Source organism: Mastigoproctus giganteus, chromosome 8 (assembly GCF_048544385.1).
Source record: "Mastigoproctus giganteus isolate SK-2022 chromosome 8, ASM4854438v1, whole genome shotgun sequence".
Taxonomy (NCBI): Eukaryota; Metazoa; Arthropoda; class Arachnida; order Uropygi; family Thelyphonidae; genus Mastigoproctus; species Mastigoproctus giganteus.
This window is the reverse complement of record NC_143582.1, coordinates 13,587,478-13,614,270: the sequence shown is the minus strand read 5'-3', so window position 1 is coordinate 13,614,270 and position 26,793 is coordinate 13,587,478. Positions and strand designations below refer to the sequence as shown.

General features: G+C 36.3%; 1 protein-coding gene across 2 annotated transcripts in view; it reads left to right on the top strand.

Moving 5' to 3' along the window:
- The window catches only part of LOC150081270 (uncharacterized), a 51,862-nt gene that overhangs the window by 7,892 nt on the left and 17,177 nt on the right, over window positions 1–26,793 (top strand). For both annotated transcript variants that reach the window (XM_090379015.1, XM_090379016.1), the window contains exons 3-5: window positions 12,007–12,256; window positions 17,010–17,115; window positions 23,670–23,872. In XM_090379015.1, coding sequence (XP_090235141.1) covers window positions 12,007–12,256; window positions 17,010–17,115; window positions 23,670–23,872 — 559 coding nt within the window. The remainder of the gene's footprint in view (window positions 1–12,006; window positions 12,257–17,009; window positions 17,116–23,669; window positions 23,873–26,793) is intronic.

The following is a 26,793-nucleotide window of genomic DNA, read 5'->3' as shown; positions in this document are numbered from 1 at the left end:
AATCACCTCCTTATCCCTGCTGGAAAAATTCCTGTATATCATTGACAATACTCCATGAGCTACTCTTGCAGCCCGTCTGCACTGCTCAGAGAACTTCATATCTGCCTGCACAACCACCCCCAAGTCCCTTTCATTCTCTACCACTGTCAGTGTAGTACCACAGAGTCGATACCTTGCTCTGGGGTTGCTGTTTCCCATGTGTAGTACTTTACATTTGTCAATGTTAAACTTCATTTGCCACCTCTCAGCCCATCTGCTCAACCTTTCCAGATCCTGTTGCAGCAGCATAGTGTCAGTAGTGTCCTTGACAACCCTGCCAAACTTTGTATCGTCTGCAAACTTGGACATTAAGCTTGAGATACCATCATCAATATCATTTATAAATACAGAAAACAATAATAGACCCAACACTGAGCCCTGAGGGACTCCACTAATAACATTAGTCCACGATGAGCAGTGTCCATTGATTACCACTCTCTGTCTGATCCCCCTCAACCACCCCTTTATCCATAGCAGCAATTTGCCTCCAATGTCACGCTGCTCCAATTTGTGTAGCAGTCTTCCATGTGCAACAGTATCAAAAGCCTTTCTAAGATCCAAGTATATAATATCAAAGCTATTCCCTGCATCCAGTTCTTTTGTGACTGCATCATAGTATCCAATCAAATTGGTCAGGCAAGACTTCCCCTTAACAAAACCGTGCTGTGTCCGAGCTATAACTGAAGTCTTGTCTAAATGATCCTGCAGTGCTTCTTTAACCAGTGCCTCCATTAATTTTCCTGGAACAGAAGTTAAGCTCACAGGTCTATAATTACTTGTGTCAGCCTTTGATCCTCCTTTGTGAATTGGGGTCACATTTGCACATTTCCAGTCTATAGGTACCTCCCCTGAGTCCAAGGAAGCTCTCATAATTATGGCTAATGGTTTGCTTACTTCCTTTGCTGCCTCCTTTAATATAACTGGATAGATCCCATCCACCCCGGGTGCCTTTCTTGTGTTTATCTTCAACAATTTCTCCTCCACTTTACTCCCAGTTATTTCAAGATTCTGTAGCTTACTGCTAGAGTTGAATACACCTCTGGCATTCCCCTCGCTGAATAACTCCTCATGTGTGAATGTCGATGCAAAATATTCATTTAGTTTGTTAGCTACCTGAGCAGGACCATCAACAGTTGACCCATCATTATCAAGTGGACCAATCTGATTCATCCCCTTCCTTCTAGAGTTTACATAAGTAAAGAACTCTTTGCTGTTTTGTTTTGCATCCCTTGCCAAGGATTTCTCGTAATCTGCCTTCGCCTGCCTAACCTCCTTTGTAACTTGGTTGCATATCAACTTGTATCTATCATAGGCTTCTGTGTCGTGTGTTAATTTGTAAGTATCCCATGCATTTTTCTTCTCAGCCATATGCCTCATTAATTCATCTGACATCCATTTTGGCCTAAACCTTGAACAATATTTCTTAGTTGGTATGTAAAGCCTAGTAGCTTCCAAGATAAGTTCTTTGAATGCTTCCCATTTTGAATTTGCTGTTGGTAACATCATCAGTTGGTCCCACTGTATAGAATTTAAATACTGTCTCTACAAATCTACAAGTTGTTCACAAGGGTCATTACTAACAGATTAGAAGGAATATTTGATGAGAATCAACCGAAAGAGCAAGCTGTCTTTAGGGCAGGATTCTCAACTATGGATCACCTTCACGTAATGTAATGTCACAGCTAATGGAGAAAGCAAATATAAAACACCATTATTAGCATTAGCATTAGTAGAGGCATATGATGCAAGAAAGCAAGCTTATTCAGCATCAGCCAATGCCTGGCATTCGTGGATTATGAAAAGGCATTTGACTCCATACAGCATAAGGCAATGTTTCGGGCACTGGAAAGACAAGGCATAGATACCCCATATATTATGATTTTGAAGAAAATATATGAGAATGCTACCTCCTTTATTAGACTAGACAAAGACAGTAGTAAATTTAAAATTGTTCAACAAAGAGACACAATATCTCCGAAGTTGTTTACTACTGCCCTTGAGGAAGCTTTCAGAAGATTAGACTGGTCACAGAAAGAAGTCAGTGTGAATGGAGAGTACCTAAACCATTTATGATTTGCAGATGATATTGTGGTCATAAGCCATGATCCCAAAGAATTAGAGGAAAATCTTAATCAGTGTTAGTAAGGATTTTGGACTAAAGATGAATATGGCTAAAACAAAAGTAATGATGAACAAGTATGCCACAGAAAGGGATATAATGATTGAAGGAGCAGTAATTGAAAAGGTGGAGTCATATACTTATCTGGGACAAGTCATTAGCTGTAATAATGATAAATGGATGGAAGTCAAGAGAAGAATAAATTTTGGATGGATAGCATTCAGGAAATATAGTCACATACTGAGGAGCAATATCCAATTTGTCTGAAATGTAAAGTAATGAATCAATGTATACTTCCCACCATGACTTATGGAAGTGAAACTTGGGCACTCACCAAAAGAATGGAAGAGAAGCTGAGAACTACAGGCGAAGAATAGAGCGAATTATATTGGGAATCAGACTGTTAGATCAGAAGAGAAACAAATGGATTAGGCATCAAACTCAAATAAAGGATATTCTTATCAAAACTAAAGAACTAAAATGGTCTTGGGCAGGACACAGAGCTTGAAGACATGATGACAGATGGACTAAGAAAATAACAGAATGGTACCCAAGAGGAGCTAAGAGAAAACCTGGAAGACAACAATGGCGATGGGCAGATGAAATTCATGAGTTTGTGGGTAGTAAATGGATGGGCATTGCACAAAACAGAAGGAACTGGAAAGTTACTGGAGAGGCCTTCATCCTGCAGTGGATTGAAAATGGCTGATGATGATGAGGTGAGCAAATGCATCTGCCTTTCTTTTAGGCAACTCCCATTCCCACCTGGTATCTGTGAGATGGCTGTAACAGGTATCTAATCTTGCTGTATTATAATACTTTGATTTTGCCAGCCAAATGTGAATAGCTGACAAAAGTACATTCATGTTGCATCTGCCAGACACCATGCAAGCATCCAAGTTTCAGTTTGGGGGCGAGGGGGGGTAGGATCAGCGACCTTGAAAATTCTAGAAAAAATTTACTAAAAACTTTCTTTATTATTATTGGTTTCTCTCATTCGTTCAATAATTTTTGAACTGGGTTTAGCAAATCATAATTAATGGAACACCATTTTCAATCCAGTCAGAAAGCTAAAAATTAATTTTTTATAATAAAACAAACCAAGGAGGTTAAATATATGGCATATGTGTGTCCTTGTTACAACTGAGGGTACAAGTGAGTGAAGGTTAACAAAATGAAAATCACAAATTTTTGAAAACATAATATTTTAAATAAAGTTATTTTATTTTTTTATTAAGAATTGTTTATTTGTGATTTTAAAATAAATTAATCAAATAAATAATTACAGTTGGTGATCACTGAACTGTGACCACCCCATCGGTAATGGACTGTTCCACAAAGCTCACAGGTAGGTGGCAGTGGTTGCTTAATATGGAGCATGTTTTGCTGGCAAGAACTAGGACCACTGGTGCATATGGACCAACGTTTCACTGGTGAGGTCTACTGGCAGCTCTTAGGAGACCATGTGTACCCTGCCATGTTGCATTTTATCCCAGACAGAAATGGGATCTTCCAAGAGGATAATGCACCAGGTGTACACTGTCCATGAGTGGCTTGAGGAACACAGTGATCGTGATTGGCCTCCAAATTCACCTAACCTCAATCCAATTGAACATCTGTGGATATTTTGGAATGGGAAGTGAGGCATATGGACATGCATCTATCATTTATTCTGACACCGTAAAGCATTGCAGACAGCATGGCTGCAGATCCCTACAGATTTGTTCAGACATCTAGTGGAGTCTATGCCTGGGCAAATAGCGGCTATTATCTGGTCGAATGGTGGACCAATACCTTATTAGGTAGGTAGTCACGATTCAGTGATCACCGAGTGTATTTTAAAATGAACTAAATTAGTTTTCAAATAATTAATTAAAAAGAGAACAAGTCAATATTAATAAAATTGGATGTGCCCCCTTTTCTTTAATACAGGTAATGTGCTAATGGTACTTTATTATTCCAGACGTAAGTCTAGACCAAGCTTGAGTTAAGCATCATTTCTCATGCAGGTTTAATGCAAGTTTTATCATATTAGGAAAAAAGATTTTTTTAAGTAATGGATATTGAACCGTAATATGCAACACATTCATAGTAATGTAAACAGCACACTTCTATATTGATATGAATTAATGGTATGAAGGAAAACACAAAGCTATGTAGAGGATATGAGGATATTTATTCTGAATTAAGGCTAGTTACATGAATTGATTTGTGGGTGGGTAACCTGACATTTCAGAAGCTGCCTTGCTTCATTCTTCTGATGCTAGTGGAATCTAGCTAAAGCTTACTAGTCGGGACTGACTGATGGAGTTGCTATTAGCACATCAGATGTGTTAAGTGGCTTACTACAAACATTTGTTTGTTTATTTTTCTAATGCAGACTTTCTAAAGGTAAATCAATATATCATAGCCGAATGGTCAGGCGTGCAGGTGCATAAGTACACGTGCCTTGAGTGACCGGGGTTCAAGCCCGTGATTGCTAAATACGGTGCTGTTTCTTGTATTCTGTCTATCTTGTGAACTCCTCTGACAGTTTGGTTGTCCCAGAGTATAAACAGAAAATTTATTTATTTATTATATAATTCATAATTATATTGATTATATTGAGTCATAATTAATATAATTTTGTTTATCCATAATACTTACAGTAAAATAACCAAATCCACAATTATATTGATATCTTTTTCAAAAGAGAAGTTTATATGGAAACTTAAAATTTCACAAAAACTGTATTTTAGTGGATTTTTTTTTTTTTATTAGAATATATTTAACAATTCCAGTGACAGTTGCATCATGTGAAAGAGGTTTCAGCAAGCTGAAATTGATTAAAAACTATTTACCGTCAACATAAGCCAAGAAACATTATCTGATATGGCCATTTTATCAATTGAGAGGACCATATGTAATCAAATAAATTTCAACAAAATTATTGATGATTTTTCGCCACTCAAAGCTTGCAAAATAAAATTTTAATCTGTACATACAAAAGCTGTGTGTCTCTCTGTAATGTATTATTGTTAATTTATTAAAGAAATATATAATCTTTATTTATAATTAAAATTATTCTAATTTGTGATATTTTTGACGAAACACTTATTTTAAGTATTATAATATTGTTATTATTTTTGAAATGAATGACGTATAAATAAATAAGTTATATATTTATAATAAATACTGCTTATTAGAATAAAAATCACTTTAAACAGTTTTATTTTATTTTTTTTTGTTATCCTTTTATTTTTATTAAAACTTGTACTAGAAATGTATTTTAAATAAGTCATTTTTTAATATTTTAGGGGAGCGTGCAATATTTCATTCTTACCTCAGGTACTAAAATGGCTCGGAACAGCTCTGTTGACTTTAGACTTCAATATCTGTAGATTGTAATTTTCAGGAAATATGTATGATGGAAGGTTTTTCCAGAAAATGGAAGTGAATAAATGAGGTACAAGAAAAGTTGGTTTTGTGAGTTTAAAGCTGGACAGTAAAAGGATGTTAACTGGTTGTGGCATGTATTCAGACTGCTTTGGAAGAGAGAGAGTGAGAGTGGGAATTATAGAGCCAATTCAGAAGAACAGCGCTCATGGAAGTATCTATAGCATTAGTAAAGGCACATGATGTGAGAAAGCAAGCTTTCATAGCATCAGCCAAAAAACACACACACACACACCCCTTCTCATATCACCAATCCACCTGCTCCAAATTTTTTTCTAGTTCTCCCTTAAATCTGTTTAAGCTATTAACTTCTACAATGACAGATGGAAGTTTGTTCCAGCAATCAACCACCCGCTGTCTAAAGGCAAACTTCCGCACGTCTATCCTGCAACTGTCTTTCCTCAATTTGAATTTATGCCCTCTCAGGTGATTATTCTGAGCACGAGGAAGAATCTCATCATCATTGAGCATGCTCAAACCATTCAAGGCTTTATACACCTCAGTCAGATCACCTTGCAGGTACCTAGTCTCCAGACACTGCAATTTGCAAAACTTAAACATTTCTTCATAAGAGCAACCCTTTGTTCCATTCACTAATCTTGTTGTCCTATTCTGCACTCGCTCCAACAGCTATACACCTTTCCTAAAATGAGGCCTCCAGACCTGTATACAGTACTCAAGGTGTGGCCTGACCATTGCCTTTTACAAGGGATAATCACCTCCTTTTCACTGCTAGAAAAATTCCTGTATATCATTGACAAGGCACCCTGAGCTACTCTTGCAGACCGTCTGCACTACTCAGAAAACTTCATATCTGCTTGCACAATTACCCCCAGGTCCTTTGCATTCTCTACAACTGTCAGTGTAGTAGCACACAGTTGGTACGTTACTTTGGGGTTACTGCTTCCCATATGCAGTACAGTCAGTCCTCGTATAACACGTGTTTACACTACACGATTTATAAACAGGGAAACAATATCTTGTATAACACGAACCGAATTCGCTTATGCATGATTCGCCTTAGTGTTTACAAGAAATGGCAGCCGAACGCGGAATCACCCCAACTGAACGCAACACGATAGGAATGAAGAGAAGATTCTGAAAATGTATTTATATGTTTTATATCGGGGGAAACGTATTTCACCACAATAACGTAAAAACCAACACAATTCCAGCTATCGGTATGATCGCAAATGCAATTAGATTGAGTTTACTACCAGTTTATAACAGATTCCACTAGCAGAAATGCAACTGGAAATTGTTTTTATTGTTTTATGGTAGTAACCCCTAGGAATGTGCTTTAGTAAACTCTGAAGTGTTAATAGTGTATCTTTAGTTGCTACACGTGCTTATTGTTTTGTTGTTTATTCAGTTGCTACACGCATGCAGCTTTGTTTATGTGTTTCAAGCGTACCTCCTCGTTTTGTAATTGTGCTTTATTCCCTAAAAATGAGTAAAATACTTAAAACGTGTAAAAAGAAAGCATCCTGGTGAAGACACTGCAGATTCAGAGAGAAAAGGAAAAGCAATATCGATAAACAGAGGCGGACTGGATCAAAAATTCTTACCCGAGAAAATTTGTAGTGGCCTCATACTAGCATTTATGGCCAAAATCATACGGGCCTCCGGCCCACCGGGGTTTCCCCGGTAAGGCTTGTGGCCAGTCTGCCTCTGTCAATAGAGAAAAAATATGAAATTGTGAAACGCTTTGAGCAAAATGAAAGACCATGTGATATTGCACATGCTACAGACCTAAATGAGGCAACGCTGAGAATTACAAAGAATGCAGAGAAAATAAAAACAACTTTCATAGCAGGAACAACTCAAAGTGTAATTAAAATCCATTAGATTAAGACACAAAGAACTGGAAGAGATGGAATGGCTGTTATCTGTTTGGATAGATAAAACAAAAAACAAGTTTGTTTACGATAGAAGCAAAAGTATTGGCAATATTTTATTACGTAATAGTCGTAATAAAATACGTAAGTATTTTATTACGATTATTTATTGTGTTTGGTAATGTTTTGGTTACAAATGTGTGTTCAATCTTGGACGGCCGGCACCTAACCCTATTTTTCCCATAGGGCCTGTTGTTTATATTGCACGATTTTGCATTGCACGAGGGTTTCTAGGAACACAACTATCGTGCTATATGAGGACTGACTGTACTTTACATTTGTCAATGTTAAACTTCAGTTGCCGCCTCTCAGACAATCTACTCAACTTTTCTAGATCCCGTTGCAGCAGCGTACTGTCATTAGTGTCATTAACAACCCTGCCAACCTTCGTATCATCTGCAAACTTGAACATTAAGCCTGATATACCATTATCATTAATAAATACAGAAAACAACAATGGACCCAACACTGAACCCTGGGGGACTCCCACTAATAACACTAGTCCACGAAGAGCAGTGTCCATTGATTACCAGTCTCTGTCTTCTCACACTCAACCATCCCTTTATCCATAGCAGCAATTTGCCTCCAATGCCACACTGCTCCAATTTGTGCAGCAGTCTTCCATGTGCAACAGTATCAAAAGCCTTTCTAAGATCCAAGTTTATGATATCAAAGTTATTCTCTGCATCCAGTTCTTGTTACCACATCATAGCATCCAATCAAATTGGTCAGGCAAGACTTCCCCTTAACAAAACCATGTTGTGTCTGAGCTATAACTGAAGTGTTGTCTAGATAGTCCTGCAGTTCTCTTTTAACCAGTGCCTCCATTAATTTCTCTGGAACAAAAGTTAAAACTAACAGGTGTGGAATTACATGTGTCGCCCTTTGTGAATTGGGGTCACATTTGCACATTTCCAATCCAGGAGTCCAAGGAAGCTCTCATAATTATGGCTAAGGGTTTGCTTACTTCCTTTGCTGCCTCCTTTAATATAACTGGATAGATCCCATCCACCCTAGTTGCCTTTCTTATGTTTATCTTCAACAATTTCTCCTCCACTTTGCTCTCAGTTATTACAAAATCATATGCACATCTCCAGTCTATGGGTACCTCCCCTAAGTCCAAAGAAGCTCTCATAATTATGGCTAAGGGTTTGCTTACTTCTTTGCTGCCTCCTTTAATATAACTGGATAGATCCCATCCACCCTGGGTGCCTTTTTTATGTTTATCCTCGACAATTACTCCTCCACTTTCGTCTCAGTTATTACAAAATCATCTAGCTCACTGCTAGAGTTTACTTCACCTCTGGCATTCACCTTCCTGAATAACTCCTCATGTGTGAATGTAGATGCAAAATACTTGTTTAGTTTGTTAGCCACCTGAGCAGAATCATCAACAGTTGAAACATCAATATCCAGCGGACCAATCTGATTCATCCCTTTCCTTCTTGAGTTTACATAAGTAAAGAACTGTGTTCTGGTTTTCTTTGCTTCCTTGGCCAAGGATTTCTCATAATCTGCCTTTGCCTGCCTAATTTCCTTTGTGACTTGGTTATGATAGATATAAGCGTCCATGTCACCCATTAATTTATATGTATCCCATGCATATTTCTTCTCTGCCATATGTCTTGTTAGTTCATCTGATATCCATTTAGGCCTAAACCTTGAACAATATTTCTTAGTTGGTATGTAAAGCTTAGTAGCTTCCAAAATAAATTCTTTGAATGTTTCCCATTTTGATTTTGCTGTTGGTAACATCATCAGTTGGTCCCACTGTATAGAATTTAAATACTGTCTCAGACCATCATAGTCACCTTTACGAAAGCAATAACCCTTCCCTTTACCCGTGATGGTAGTTACCTCTTTGAGTAAGTCCCACTTCAGCACACTGTGATCACTGCCACCTGGTGGTTCCTTTATCTGCAGATTCCTAATGCATGAAGAATCACTACCGATAATCAGATCAAGAGTATTATGCCCTCTAGTTGCTTCCCGAACGTGCTGATGTAGAAAACAATCATCCAATAAATCCACAAAACCCCTGCTAGTGTGTGAGTGACCAACCCACAAACTCCAGTCAATATCTGGGAAATTAAAATCCCCCATTATAAGAATCTCTGATTTACTGGCCCACTATTTCCTTGTACAGTTTCTTATTATACTCATCAGAGTCATTAGGCTTATAGCACACTCCTACTCTCAATTTTGATCTCCCAATGCTTGTCACACCAAACTGACTCGACACTGCACTGTTCAGCGATGTGGACTGGCTTCACTTCCTTGGATTTTATGTGTTTCTGAACTAATAGCATAACCCCTCCTCCCTTCATATCCTTTTTGTAGACATTGTACTCCCAAAATTCCAGTTCTGCATTCCTTATATCTGTGTGACACCACGTCTCTGATATCCCAACAATATCTGCCTTTGATGTTTTGGGCAATACCTCAAATTCATCAAATTTATTTGCCAAAAATCTTAGCATTGGTGTACACGCAAGTATACATGCACCTGTTCCTATTATTAGCTACCCTAACACAACCCATGTGTTTACTTATATCACAATGACTCCCAGCAGTCTCTGAAATACCCTGCATCTTGTTTTCCAGGCTGCTGCTCATTCCAATAGAAGCAGTGCAAGAATCACTTTCACCTCTGCCAGTGGCTAATGTCTATTAGTCCATGTAGCCCCCCAAGCTAGCAGTTTTTCGACCCACCTAACACTGCCTCGATAGCATCAGCAAATATTCTTGCACCCTTTCTATTTAAGTGTATCCCATCCCCGTAGAAGCAGTCTCTCCTGTTAACAAGTACAGACCAGTCTGAAAAAAATTCTACACCTTGAACCTTGCACAATCTTTCCAGGGCCGAATTGATCGACAAGGCTCTCATCATATACTCCTATCGTGTCTGGGCAGAATTGCTTGGCCAATAATTTGGCCAATTCTAGATGGTCTGGTTTGCAGACACCCCCCCCCCCCCCCGGAACTGGTCTAAGGACCCCAGTTTGGGAAATGCTGATCTAGTGTGAGGTCCAAATATCTCCCCCCCCCCGTAACTTCCATATCCTTGGGACACTGAAGCAAGGGACTGATTCTATCTGCACACTCAAACAAAACAAAAGAAATTGTTCATCAATTTTCCAAATAGCAGCCTCTGGAAGTTTCTGAGGAAAAACTTCCTGTGCTCAGCGTTTTAGTCAGACTCACGTTTGAATGTGGGCAGTGAGATTGTGTGCAAGTTCAATAGATTCAGCTCCAGGCAGGTTTCTATTGAACTGCTACTATATAAAGTACTTTTAGAGTATATAATTGATGCAGATAAATTTAGCTCTTCATTATATCCATATTGATATACATGATTTTCCTGGTCATTATATATATGACATCAGGGGCATTCCCAAGATTTTCTAAAGGGGATGCAGTGTTCCGGGAAATTATCAAGCTTTAATCATCATGTAACAGTAAAAAATCCACATTATTTTGATCATGGGGGACTATAGCCTGTTCCTGAAACCACCCCATATGAGATTTACTAATAACTATTATTAATTTGAAAGAAATGTTCTGGGATGCTGATTCACTGTTCAGCATCCCAGAACATTTCTCTGTAGAAAGACAGATCTAGATTAAAATAATAATAATTTATTTATCCCTATTTTATGTTACACTTTTTGGGAGGGAGAACACATAAGCCATTGGCTTTTTATGGGTATTCCTTTAGAAAACGATATGAATAACAATAAAAATATACAGTTCTGAAATTGTACAGGTAAAGTTCAACAGATAAGACATAAATAAATTTGAATTTTTTGTACATTTCTTTACAGAATAGTTCGTAAACCATCTCTACTTATAATTGCATTGTGAACATTTTTACAATTAAATGATGAGATGTCTGCAGAGAAATTTACAAACTATTTGACTGCTTCTTTTAACATTTGTACATTATTGGTAATGATTTCCTCTGAGTTTTTAAAATCCAGGAGTTGAGTGGAAGGCAATTTGAATCAGACATCCCTGGTGATGTGTACAATTAGTAGTTTCTTGAATTGGTTTAGCGAAGTGGCATTTTTGATTTTTGCAGAAAGTTTGTTCCAGGTTTTAGCACCTCTTTATTTTATATTTTTCTGACCCATGGCTTTTCTGAAAAGCAGAACCTTCAGGTTTGCTTTATTTCTTAGATTGTATAATATTTCTTCTTCTATGGTTATGAAAAAAGATCTGTGAATAAAAGTTTTGTGAATTCTGATTTCTCAAAGTTGGAATGTATGCCAATTCAAATTTTTATGTGTGTACATAACAGAGCAAAAGAAGTATACTGCTGTTATGAATATGTTTATATTTTTTATTTAGGAATAATTTTATTTTTTATTTTAACATTTATAGTTATAAATTTATTTTGTGATAATCTAGATAATATCATTCATAATATTGTTTAATTTTATTATTATAATTAAAGTATCATATTTAAATATGCTAAAGAATTATTTTTTTTACCCTCCAATTGAATGGGCTCAGAATCAACAGAGGAGGTAGTACCAACTGTTGGATTTTCCAGTGTACAGTTAAAGCATGGAAAGTTCAAGGTTACTATCTATGACCTTGGTGGAGGATCTAGAATTCGTGGAATTTGGAAAAACTATTATGCTTTAGTTTATGGTGTAATTTTTGTTGTTGATGCTACTGCTGTACACAGAGTACAGGAATGTAAGAAAGAAATTTCGGATGTCTTGAAGGATCCAAGAATTGCTGGGAAGCCCCTTTTGTTGTGAGTATGCTGAATATTTTATATTTATATTTTATATATACATTTAATTAATAGGTAACAGAGCAGCAATGGCTCAATACGTTCCGTTATAAGTAAATTAGTTTAGAAATGTAAGATATACCTCTATGATGTCTTGTAGAACACTTCAGTGCTGATACTTTCCATATTTTAATAATTATACAAATAAATTACATGTATTCCACTCACTTGTAGATATCAGTGACCCAATGCACCCCAGAATCGGAGACCCGCAGACCCCAAGCCCGACCCCAAAACATATCGAATCACCACCCAAATCTTTGAGCAAGACAATACGAAACATTCATATTTTAAAAACAATTTAAATGATTTGAGACCAAATAAATACATAGTGAATCCATACTCTTAATACTTTAAAAACTAATATTAAAACAAAAAAAATTAAGAATCTTCTAAAACATTAAGAGACTAAAGAATTTTGTTACTTCCCTGAAGCGGATGGGGCTTTTTGACCAGGGTCATGATCACACGAAAGTGAAACCGTGAGTATTGCAGAGGAATTTTATAGCATGGAGATTAGTTGCGAACCAGGTGCATGCACATGAAGGACCATGAATCTGAGATGGGGTAGGGGCAACGTATATTGACTGAATTTTAATGTAATTTAATTTCAAGTGTCTCCGAAATTAATAGTTTGATGTAATCATGTTGGATGCTGAGAATTTTTTGCTTCATTGAATAGAAAGGTGTGGATCACATGGAGTGTGAGTTCCGAAGCCGAGGAGCGGAATGAGAGGACAGATGTTCAATGTTGTCTCATTCTCGTATTGAGCATACAATGAGTGAATCTTTGATATGAGGAGTTGCAATCCTTGCAAGATACATTGTAGACTAAGTCATTTAATAGGAATGTGGAAGAGGATTGGACTTCGCAGTTTTTTAGGGCAGCATGTAGTTTCATTGTGGGTTTGACTATGATTTTGAATTGTGTCTTTGAAAATACTATTTAGTTGTTTGAACCATTGTTCAACATATGATAAAGCAATAAAATATTTTTTTATGTTATTGTTGATAGCAGGAGAGGTATTGTGTAATCTGTTTTTTGCTTGTATCCTTATTTCATTTATAATAGGTAGAAGATAACCTATATTTTGAAATCTGTTTTTTAGTGTTTGTATTTCTGTGTTTAGGGCTGCTTCAGATGTTGAGTATTTGTAGGCATTAAGAAATTGATTAAGGATGATGGATCTTTTACAGGTGAAGGGGTGGTAGCTGTTGTAATGAAGAAGCATTCCAGTGTTGGGCCTTTCTGTATATGCTGAATTGAATTTTGTTCATAACCCATGTGAGGGTGAAATTTAGAAAATGTAATGATTTTGTTTCAGTATTATCGGATTCTAGTGTGAAGCTTAATCTTGCATGGATATTATTTAAGTTTTTTAGGATGTCCTGTATGTTTCCCACATCTGTGATGCAGAGTATCATCCAGATATCTACCATAGTAGGTGATCCGTAGAAGAAAGGGAGTTAAATGTATTGTTTCAATATTGGTAAGGTATATCCACTCATATCCTTTCGACTTTGCAAGCTTGGGAGATTTCTTGCCTACCTTGGTACAGAAATATACCAAATTAATACTTAGATATTCAGCTCAGGATCACCACATAACTTTCCTAAAATATTGTCTCAAACAAAACATTACCCCGAAATTTGCTATGATCAAATTCAACCAAAATTTACCAGACATAAACAAACTAGCTTACACCATATTGCATAGTATCATTAACCTCACCCTGAGATCTCGTTATTCTATCAAGCAACAATATCTGTATCGAGTCAAACACATCCATAATAAATTAAGAAAATACCTTTCCCCTAACAATTGGTCAACCTTGATAACTACTATAAATTTTCACTGCAAAGCACTAGCTTTGGAAATTAGAAACTGTCACAGAAATAAACTAAACAGGCTATCCCGGATATTTGACATTCCACACGCTAATTACCCCGAACTGCCACTTTCAACTTGCGGCATGTCTTCCCAGCCCCATGTCACTAATCTCTAAAAGCTCCCTAACCTCTGACCAAATTTCACTTCTGTCTAAAGGCTTAAACTACAATCTATCCCATTGCAATTTGCCTAAGAAACAACTTGTTATAGACGTTGAATTTGGACTTCAGAACATCCCACAGAAAGACATAATTATTGAACAGATAAACCATGTAGTGAACAACCCTAAAAGCCTGCTCCTCCCAAAATTAAATAGTAAAGAAACCTCAGCATTACATGACCTTCAAAAAAACAAAGATATCATGATACAAAAAGCCGATAAAGGCGATACGGTTGTAGTTTTAGACAAGCAAGATTTTATCAACAAATTAAATTCCATAGTATCAGATACTTCCACTTACGAAGAAGTCAGTCCGGACCTTTTTTCCAATTTAGTCAACCAATATAATAAGAATTTAATGACATACTGAAAAAACAATTCATTACGATTGCCAAGTTAAAACAATTAAAAGCTAGAATGTACAATATAACCATACTTTTTTTGGCCAGGTCAAACTACATAAGATAGCTTTCCCCATTCATCCCATCATTTTTTACAAACACTCTGCATTCTCAGCGTTAGTGTCCCACATATATAATATAGTCAACTGTTCAGACAAACCATAAAATTTGGAATAAAAAAACTACGATTCACTATTTAACATCCTAAAAGATAAACACTTAATGATAAAGACAACCTATTTTCCCTAGATGTCACGCTTTATATACCAACGTGAACGTCACATACACCCTGGACATCATCTGGGACATGCTAAACAAAGACCCTCCACTAATTAACCATACAAAACTCTCGATTACTGCTATATTTGACCTGATAAAACTTTTAAATGAAGCCAATTATATCGCATTCCTAGATAAAGTCTTCAAACAGTTTTATGGCCTATCCATGGGATTAAATCTAAGTGCCTTACTTGCAGAAATATAACTTACCAATATCGAAACAATACATTTAACTCCCTTTCTTCCACGGATCATCTACCATGGTAGATATTTGAATGATTTATTCTGCATCACAGATGCAGGGAACATACAGGACATCCTACAAAACTTAAATAATATCCATGCAAGATTAAGCTTCACACTAGAATCCGAAAATACTGAAACAAAACATTATATTTTCTAAATTTCACTCTCACATGGGTTATGAACAAAATTCAATTCAGCATATACAGAAAGGCCACCAACACTGGAATGCTTCTTCATTACAACAGCTACCACCCCTTCACCTATAAAAGATCCATCATCCTTAATCAATTTCTTAATGCCTACAAATACTCAACATCCAAATCAGCCCTAAACACAGAAATACAATCACTAAAAAACAGATTTCAAAATAGAGGTTACCTTCTACCTATTATAAACGAAATAAGGATACAAGCAAAAAACAGATTACACGATACCTCTCCTGTTATCAACAATAATAACATAAAAAAATATTTTGTTGCTTTACTGTATATTGAACAATGGTTCAAACAACTAAATAGCATTTTCAGACACACAATTCAAAATCATAGCCAAACCCACAATGAAATTGCATGCTGCCCTAAAAAACCGGGAAGTCCAATCCTCTTCCACATTCCAATTAAATGACTTAGTCTAAAATGTATCTTGCAAAAATTGTAACTCCTCATACCAGGGATCCACTCGTTGTACACTCAATACGAGAATGAGACAGCATTCAACATCTGTCCTCTCATCTCTACAATTCAGTTACACAGGAACATTTATCCATGTTGTGTTGTGTCTTATGAAAAATCATAATAGAATCAGAATTTCGATTTAATGAATAAAAATAGTTCCTTGGTATTAATTTATGATCAGTTTAATTAAATAAAATACTAAATTAAATGTCTAGGTTTACTTTCTCTTTCTCTCTCTCTCTCTCTCTCTCTCTCTCTCTCTCTGCACAAGTTAAATCCTGCTAGAATGAGTAAGAAACAAAGAAAATGGACTATTTACTTTTATTTTATGTTTTTTCTGTAACACCAATCAGGGGTTAAAAATGAATCGATTTTATGATATTAATCAGAATTAAATATATTAAGAAATCTTTATTGCAGTAACTATATAACAGTTGTATGCATTACATCATAGCCTGTCATGGCGACAAAGCCATGGATTTTAGGTTTTAATTATGACAATCTTGAAATTATGTAAATGAATTAGACTTACAGTTGCTTTTGACCACCTTACATGAGTTTTTGAAGTTAGACACTTCAGCATTCGGCATGGCACTGGATCTTGGCGAGTGGTTTAAATAGTTTTATAATGGGAATTTCTGACTTTTGTGCATGTATACCATTTGTTGGCTGAACTGTTTTTCTTGCTTGTTTTTTTTTTTTTTTTTTTTTTTCAAAAAAAAAATTGAGCTGTTGAAGTGAAGATGTAAACAGAAAAGAGAAAGCTTATCACCAGGAATAGCGTTTATGGAGTAATTTAATTAATCCTTTAATCACTGAATGTTAAAATGCAATTCTTTAAAAAATAAATGATATAAACAATCATTGCAGAAATGCTAGATTGTAGAACCATTGCATTTGTTTGAAATATTGTTTGCAGTCTAATAACCATTCTCCATGGCAGAATTCCAGGAATTCTCTGTTATCTTGTATAATTACATTATTAAAAGTATTGCACTGGATTTGTACATTATTAAGGGTTGATTTACTAACGTAAAATTGAATTTCTGATTAAATTTTCTAGACTAGTCAACAAGCAAGATTTGGAGACTGCAGTTGATGAAACTGAAATCTGCAATCTCTTGGATTTGGAAAGCATTGTTAATGAATTCAAGTGTCCTACTAGAGTAGTTAGTATTTTTTTTTACATATTATGATAATATGCTGGAATATTAATTTTGTATATTTAAATTTATTTAGCTAGAATATATATAGTGTATGTTCATAAATTAAGAGGCTGATTTAATGTTTTAGCAGTAGTCATGCAAGAATCAGATTAATCTGTAGTTTACTACAAAAATAAAAGCTGCATGCATGTTTTAATTTTATTTCGTAGAAATAAATGATCTCTTTTATAGAACAAAATTAACATCAGATCTTGTAGGAAGATTGGGGAATCATCAAGTGAGACAGTGTTAGAGAAAGCTGTTCACTGAAGTTTACAGAGATGAGACTGTCTAGGGAAACACTTTTTAGTCTAAAAGTTTAAAGAGAGCATAGAAAATATCAATGATGCATAAAGTGGATGCCTACAATCACAATATCAATCAGCAGAAAATGTTCAAAACAGAAAAAAATTTTGGTATATTTGAATAAATGGCTAACTTTACACTCTTGATTGCTGAGGAATTAAATTTAGAACACAAAATTGTGAAACTCATTTTGAAAGACAAGTTTCTTTTTACCATTTGATTGGGTACAATGATATGACAGCTCATGAGGCAGTTTATGGCAAAGACTGTTTAGCAAAAATGTTGGAGCAACTCGAATATTCAGCTACTATAGCATCATTATCAACTTCTAAAAATTTGTCAAGAACAATTTCCCCACTGATCAAATCTCGCTTGGAACTGTTCCCAAGATTGCTCAATGCCTTGTAGTAGTAGTTCATCCCTCACTGTTAATTAGCGTTTTAGCAAAACCTGCTTTTGCAAAACAATTCTTAATCATTGGTTCCGTCACATCTTTATCCACACTTTCGGCAACTCTGATATGCACATCCCCAAATCTATAACAGAATCTATAGATTGGTTCGTTTCTATTCTCAGTATAATTTTTTCAGTATGCACCTTCAGTAGTACATTTTCAAATCTTTGGCCCATTGGCTGCATTTTAGACCAAGTATTCGGAGAGAAGAAAACAAGCTTTACACTTGTAAGTTTCAAAATTACCAAGTGAAGGTGGGCAGGGCAGTTGTCAACAATCAACATGATTTTTCTGTTTTCTTTCATCATCTTTCTATTAAAATTTAAAATCCACTGCTCAAAAATTTCACTTGTCATCCAAGATTTTTTGTTGTAGTCAAACTCTAACGACTTTGAAACATCAGGGTTGTTTACTTTTTCCGATTACCAAAAGCTTCAGCTTTTCATTACCAGCCATATTTGCACCAACCAAGAGTGTAATTCTCCTTACTATTTTTACTATCTAAACATTTATAACCTTTAAAAGTCAGTGTCTTGTTCGGCAAACATTTTAAAAATAGATGTTTCATCAACGTTGAATGTGTCTTTGGGCTCGTAGTCCTCCATAATTTTTTTTCAAAACTGTTTCTTTCCAGTGGGTATAATCTACTTCAATTGCAACTCCACTTTCATCAGAAATAACTTTTCAAGTAAGCCATGGCACTCTTTAAATTTGTCCAGCTATCCAGAACTCGCTTGGAATGTTTTATGTCCCAGAAAAGATGCATGCTCCATAGCCTTTTCTTTTATTAATGGCCCTGATGTCGGCATCTTTTGGTCTCAAATCAACTTCACCCACTTAAAAACTGCTACATCTTCACAATGGCATAATTTCGTATGCTTTCGACTGTGTACAGTTTCCTTAAACAGATTGAAAATCGAAACATGGTTTTTCAGAATGGCTAACACACTAATTTTACATCAAATTTTACAAATCATACCAAATTTTAGAGAAATTTCTTTTTTTTTTTTTTTTTAATGCCCCAATCTACACTATTAAGCACTTCCACTTTTTCGTGCTATACTCAAGGACTTTTTCATGCTATACTCTTAGACACTGTGAAGTTACTTGCATAGCAGCTAAAACAAAACTGATTCAGGGACCACTTACCTACCATATAAACAGAGACAGGTGAAAATTAGTGAAAGTGTGGATGACTCGTTTCTTCAAAACAGATGAATTTCCAGGATAAAGGGAAACCACTCTCTCCTAATTCTCTAATAAGATGCTTACAGTATAAAACAGGTTGTTTAGCTCTTAATTTGTGCTTTCTACAGCATCAGCTTTATTGCCCAAAGCCCAGGAGTGCAACAATGCATACCCAGGTCTCTTGAAATCAGTTCGTTATATGTAAATTTTCTTCATTATACGGAAACTATTTTTAATGTAATGACCAAGGAGAAATCAAAAAAGTCGCTATATAGAAAAATTCACTATATGGAAGTTCATTCAAGAGAGGTCTGACTGTATTTATATTTAACTGTTTCTCATATGTATTTTGTTTGCTGAATCCAAAAGTATCATTGGTTTTTCTCTAGTATCAGTGTATTGGTGATAATTAAAAGTTTTATGTTTTTTTTTTTAATATTTAATGTTTTTTGAGGTTTGCTATGGCTACCACATGAAAGTATAAGTTATCTCCAGACATTTGCAATGTTTGTAGATATTATATAGGTTCAAAGCAGGTGAAGCATAATGCCATTAGTGGCACCAAGTTTTGCAGTGCATATGAAGCCTATCTTTGGGATATCTATGGGCAATCAAGACAAATTGTGGGCTCATCTTTTTTGCTATAGTAGCTGGAGGCCAACATTAGAGGGGTGGTTTCTTGGTAATCATAAGTGTATGACTATTTTTTTATTTACCTTGAATCTGGAGAGAGAGGCCATAAATCATTGTGATGACTGCTGCTACTTTTGTATGGTGAATATATCAAAGTTTAAAGAATCTGCAGATTGAAAAAGCTGCCAATTCCCAATCCACTGTCCAGAGAAGAGCCTTCGGAATTGGAGGATGGTGAATCTGGTGATAAAATAATTAGGGTTACACTTCAGAAGCATGTTCAAGAAAAATGCCACATTTCTCTAATAAGCAAGAATTGGATTATTTAATGAAAGACTTGGATGTAATCGAATCCAGTGCACAGCTCCTGATATCCCATCTACTGGATCCTGGCTACAAGACTTCCATGTACAGAAAAAGCTTTGTCACTCATGTGACTTTTATACTGTTTCAGGAACTGTGCTATTGTTTTGATTCCTTTGGTCTTTATGAAGAAATCGGTAAAAAAAAAAAGCCATTATCAACCCATTGCAGGAAGGAAGCCTCCTCAACAATTCATGTTGAAGGAAATGGACCATAATCTGCCATGCAGGTCCAGTGCGGGTTGGCAGATCATCTGTATTTAGCAGTCAGGGGCTTGAAACCTGGTCTACTCAAGGAGCATGTGCTACTGCACTCCTGCTCCTGACCAGGCGCCTCCGTAGCCAGGTGGGAAGTAGCAGCAGTGCATAGCACACGCTTCTTGATTAGACCAGGGTTCAAGCCCGTCCCCACCAAATATGGAGGATGCGGAAAGGTCAAGGGAATGACCACCGCATATTCCCGGAGCAATATGGCCTTAGTTGCTAATGCTCCTAAAAGCCAAATAACAAACAACAAACAAACAGCTCCTGACCACTCGGCTACGGAGGCCGTATTAATCCATTAATCACAATCCACAAGAGTGGCATCTTTTCATAGACAGTTCAAGTAAAAATTCAAAAGCTGTGTTGCTTCAAAAATGGGAATAAACACCCATTGAAGAAGGTTAAGAAATGTGAAGAATTTGTTAGTCTTGGAATGATAAAGGGATGTCTGTGGGAGACTTCAAGATGCTGGGATTCCTTCTAGGTTTGCAAGGTGGTTTTACTAAGTTGCCTTGCTTCCTTTGTATCTCAGACAGCAAGCCAGTAGCTCAGCACTACAGAAGAAGAGAATGGCCTGCCAAAATTGAGTTGAAGCCTGGTGCACACAATGTAGTAAACAATCCCTTGGCTCTAGGAACAAAGTCTTGCTTTCACCATTCCATGTCAAGCTGGGATTGGTGAATCATAAAGCATTGGATTCTCAAGCTGGCACTTTCAAGCATTGCTAATTTCACATAGTGTAATTAACAATTCTTGAAGATGCCACCTTGAGCAATTAAAATTAAACATAGTGTAATTAACAGTGGAAAATGTTTTCTGTCTTTCAATTCTTACTTTACATCTTAAGCTGACATAGTGCAGTGACTAAACACTCTAAGCAACTTTTAGATTCTCATGTTTGTAAAAGATATAAATCAACAACTTCTTCAAAGACATGTGAATGAACTTCTTTTTTTTTCTTTTAGCTCAGTAATTTTGGTGTATAGTAATCCTTATTTTTGTTCATATAAATTGGTAATGATGAAATATATTCTGCTTGAGGGCAGGTTTGTAACTCTGGTGATTTATACAAGCTATGTGCAGTGGCTTCCCATTGCCTTCCATACCTGTACATATGGGTCTGTAGACTAGTGTGTTAAAAGCCAGTTTGCCTATTTGCCAGGGATAAAAACTCAGCATCTCTGATTGAGACCAGCTAACCCAAACATGGCTGTTAGAAACTCCTCTGATCTAGGACAGGACTTGAACTGAGGTCTTTCCAAATGAGTACCAAGTGACTAAGCCACTGTATGTTAACACAGAAGTCTTATATAAATTAAAGTAAAGGTAAAGTAAAGTGCAGCCATTATCAACCCACTGCAGGATGGAAGCCTCCTCAACAATTCATGCTGAGGGAAACGGACCATAACCTGCCACGCTGGTCCAGTGCGGGTTGGCAGATCAACCGTATTCAGCAGTCAGGGGCTTGAACCCCGGTCTACTCAAAGAGCGCGTGCTACTGCACTCGCGCTCCTGACCACTCAGCTACGGAGATCATTATGTAAATTACTCAGGATTAAATATGTGCATTCATTTGTTTTTTGAAATTTATTCAAAATCTGGGTGCATCTCAAGCATCAAGAAATATGGTAATTGGACAGCATATGTAGACCATAATTCTAAGTAGACTTCAACTTTTGGAGACTGGTTATGTTATTCATTTTGTTGAAAGGAAATGCTTTTGCTCAGCTTAGGCCATCCTGCCATTCTTACATTTTGATCTTTGTTGGATCTCTTCAGGGAGTGAGATGAGATCTTGAAGCAAATAGCCTTTGCTAATGATAAAAAGCATGTTGCGCCTGTGAACAGAACTTCTAATTTCAGTGGCTTTAGGCAAAAGTACCTCAAGCTAGCTAAATATAAAATTCCTTAATTTTTTAAATATAAAATTCCTTAACCAGGTGGTTGTTATGCCAGTACTGAGTTACTCATGCCAAGTGTTGAATCTCTGTGAATGATAAAATACAGTAATTTCTTCTGTTCTCTGTCTTGTAAATTCCTTTGACCACATGTAGCCCCCTGAAGTATAAGCAGTTTATTTATTTATTTTTTTTTTTTTTTTACATTTGGTTTGGAAATAGTGACCACAGATGCCTTGGATATTACCCACCTTCATCCCATGCTTCCTTACACACTCTCTCTCTCTCTATATCTACCATGACATTTGTTAGTAAGGAGCTGGGCTGTTAGTTGTAGGTGGCTTTTATTGATCCTGTGAATAACTTGGTGAATCTTGTACCAAACCTTTTGTGTGGGGAAGCTGTGGCTTTCAAAATTTGCTTTAATTTTCTATTAAAGTATACCTGTGTGTGCCATTGCCTTTTGGTGGTCCTGATGACCATTTCATCTGTCTCTAGGCAGTGCAGAAGGTAAAAGTGGCCCTTTCCAGCTTGTTGGTTCAAGTGGAATTTTTTCGTAGTATATATGATATAATCCATGAAATTAATAGAGTATCCATTGTTGATGGTTTATCTCATCTGCTGTAGTTCAGGTTCCAGCTGCTATGGCTGTGATTATTCCTCCCATGTTATTATGTCATATCTTGTGTATACCATATATAAATAATGCTCCCAAATTAGTGTTAATATCATTAGGAATTATTTTTGTATAAATAAAGGCACTAGAATTGAAATATTTTTTATTTCATCCTGTGCAATCATGATTTTTATCACTTGTTATTAAATGTTTAGGAATAAGATATTTAACTGAGAATATTAAGATAGACTGTGCACGTGCATGCATGTGTGGGTGGGTGTGTTTTTTCTCACTACAAAGTATTTTGGAATATCTTTGTACAAAAATGGGAACACCTCTCACAACCTCTTAACGTATTTACCACAAAATATATCTAGGGTCATACCTAAACTGAAATGTCCCTCTAGTAGGTTTGTCAGTACTGCTTAAAAGTTGGTGTCGCATTATACATAAGTTATATGAAAAAATCAGGTTTTTTTTTTAACCAAAAATCAGGTGGTCACATTATATATGGAATTGGCTTATACATGAGTATATGCAATATTTCTTTGATATTTTTAACATGCATCATTCTCATTCTAGTTGAATGAGAATGTTCACTGATTAATTATGATAACAGAGATGTTCACAAAGTTATCATTTGCAAACAGGACTTAAACATTTTTTTTTTCTTGATATCGCTTGCTAACAAAAATTATATGAAATAGTGATTTTTTTTTTTTTTTTTTTTTTCTATTGAAAAGATATGCTATTAGCAGATATTTACTTCACTTGAGTTAATTTTTTTTTATATATAGGAAGCTTCTTCAGCTGTCACTTTGCAGTCAAAAAAAAGGGACAGAGGAATAGATATGGGGTTTCATTGGTTAATTGGCCACATTGCCAAAAATTTTAAAGAACTTCATGAGAGAGTGGAGAGGGAATCAATGCAGCAGAAAGAAAAGGAAGAGAAAGAAAGAGCAGAAAGAATGGAACGAGTGCAGAAAGCCCGAAAAGAAAGGTTGGTAATAAGAAAAGTTGAGAAGAATCCTTTTATCCATAGCTTTTTTCACCTCCATATCTTATTGAAATTTCCAGCTAACAGTTAAAATTATATTTAGTAAGATTAGGGCTGTATGGGAAACTGGGGTTGGAAAGAAATGTTGTTGTAACAATTGCACTGATTATGGTTACTGTTGAACTCTTGAATGTTAGCAAAAAAGTTTTGTGTGTCAGACAAATCTACATAGCACAGTGCGTGCATTATTTAATCAAGCATGGATCCACTTGGATTCCATAGATGATAGGGATGCTGAAATAACTAGGATTAGAACAGATCTATGCAAGTTCAGGTGTCATCCCTGAATGTTTGGTTGACACCTGAACATTTGGATGATACAGTTATACAACGATAATTTAGTTTTCCATTCAGATCACAGTAGTGAGCTAATTTCCCACTATCTGGGCATTTCTGAGTGTCTTTCCAGGCATTACCTTGTTTGTTGTGTGTAAGCCCTCCCCTCCCTGGCAAGAAGTTGCAATCAATGGTTATAGATTAAATCTGTTATTCTTTATTACATGCAGATCTCGGATTTTGGGGTGTGTCACAAAACCTATATAACAGATTAGCATTAGTAGAGGCATATGATGCAAGAAAGAAAGCTTATGCAGCATCAGCCAAAAAAAAACCACTCCCATTTCACCCCTCTGTTCGTTCGAAATACCTGTCCAGCTGAGCCTTAAATTTATTTAGGCTATCAACTTCCACAACAAGGGATGGAAGTCTGTTCCACCAACCAACTACCCGCTGGCTAAAGGCAAATTTCCGCACATCTATCCTACATCTGTCTTTCCTCAATTTGAATTTATGCCCTCTCAGGTGATTATTCTGAGCAAGAGGAAGAATCCCATCGGCATTGAGCATACTCAAACCATTCAAGGCTTTATACACCTCTATCAGATCACCTCGCCGGTGCCTAGTCTCTAGACACTGTAATTTGCAAAACTTAAGCCTTTCTTCTTAAGAGCACCCCTTTGTTCCATTCACTAATCTTGTTGCCCTTCTCTGTACTCGTTCCAGCAGCTCTACATCCTTCTTGAAATGAGGCTTCCAGACCTGTATACAGTACTCTAGGTGTGGCCTGACCACTGTCTTATATGAGGGAATAATCACCTCCTTATCCCTGCTAGAAAAATTCCTGTATATCATTGACAAGACACCATGAGCTACTCTTGCAGCCTGTCTGCACTGCTCAGAGAACTTCATATCTGCCTGCACAATAACCCCCAGGTCCTTTTCATTCTCTATCACTGTCAGTGTAGTACCACAGAGTTGATACAGATCATAGGCTTTGTAATCAATCTCACTCAGAGAGAGAGAGAGAGAGAGCTATTTACCAGGCAAATTTCATACATTCCACTGTTGCAGAGCATTGTTGATATGAGTAGCATATTTATTTGTAACTCTCATTCCAATGTTGAGATTTTCAACCATGCACATGATTCTCATCATCGCTCTTGATTTAGAGGCACTTCATATGTATATGTCAGGACCCAATATTAATTTTTTTAATAAAGGTACCCACATACACCGTATTATGGAGGTAATTATTAGCCATATGGTCAAGGAAGCCTGAGGCTTTTGCTGCACAAGCCAAAAAAAAAAAAAATTTCTAAGTTACCCTGAGAGAGAGAGAGAGAGAGAGAGAGAGAGAGAGAGAGAGAGAGAGAGAGAGAGAGAGAGAGAGAGAGAGAGAGAGAGAGAGAGAGAGAGAGAGAGAGAGAGAGAGAGTCGGAAGTAGAAGGGAATCACCAAGAAACAGAAGAATGATGATATCCAGCTCAGGCCCATACTCACTAGATGTGAGCCCTGGGGTACTTTTGCAACATGATGATAAATGGTGAACTTCTTATAATTTGGCTGTGTGTCATCCTACTTTCCCAGGGTTTGACAACTGAAACTTGCCTTTCTTTTTGTTTTTGTTCTTCTTTCATTTCTCTCTCTGCCCACCCCACCCTTCTTTTATCTTAGTTTTCTGTGTTTAAAAATTAATTTTATGCATCGAAAAAAATGATAAGCAAATGCTTCCAAGCTGATATGCTTTGGAAGAGAAGATTCTGTAAATTTCCAAAAAAAATTTTCTTGGTTACAGAATCATAGTTGCTCTTTTAAAACTTGATGCACTATAATCTTTTTGAAATCTCGTATTGCTGCAATCTCTCTCTCTCTCTCACAGTTAGCCTAAAGTTTTCTATGATTATAGTGGATATAGTTTGAGGGTCTGCCTTTATGGAACTTCAGAAACACTAATTAGCAGTCTTCTTTGGAGCCCTTATCTCACCAATATCACCTGGTTTTGGCGCATTATAGCCTTAGTTGCTAATGCTCCAATAAAACCCAAGAACCAACCAACCAACCTTGGAGCCCTCATCTCACCAATAAATTATTGACTCCAACGTTCTTCTTTGGATGCCTCTTTCATAATTGAAAGAATTCTTTACAGCTGATTTTCCTAATTGGAAACAAACTCTTATTGCACACAGCACAATTAAACTTTCTGGCATTTTTTCTTTGGATGTAAAACCATCCAAATTTAGTTTTACAAAATAATGCTGCTCTGCATTAGGATTATCTACTGTTACTACCTGGGGACTATATTCGCTCTCTTGTGACAATGACAGAGCTTGAACTTAGGCTCTTTAGAAATGACTGCTATTATCTCTGAGTAAAACTAAAGTAACTATAGCAGTATCGTTTAATCAAATAACACATCGCCAGTAGGTGAATCCATTATTTATTAAAAACTCAAAGCACTGTTGTGACTAGTTTCAGAACTATTTGGTTCTGTCATCAGACAACAGGTAGCCTCATTTAATGACCTTGTGTCAAGTGGCAAATAAATGTATCAAATTTAAAATAGTGGCCAAGCAGTGTTTGGACAA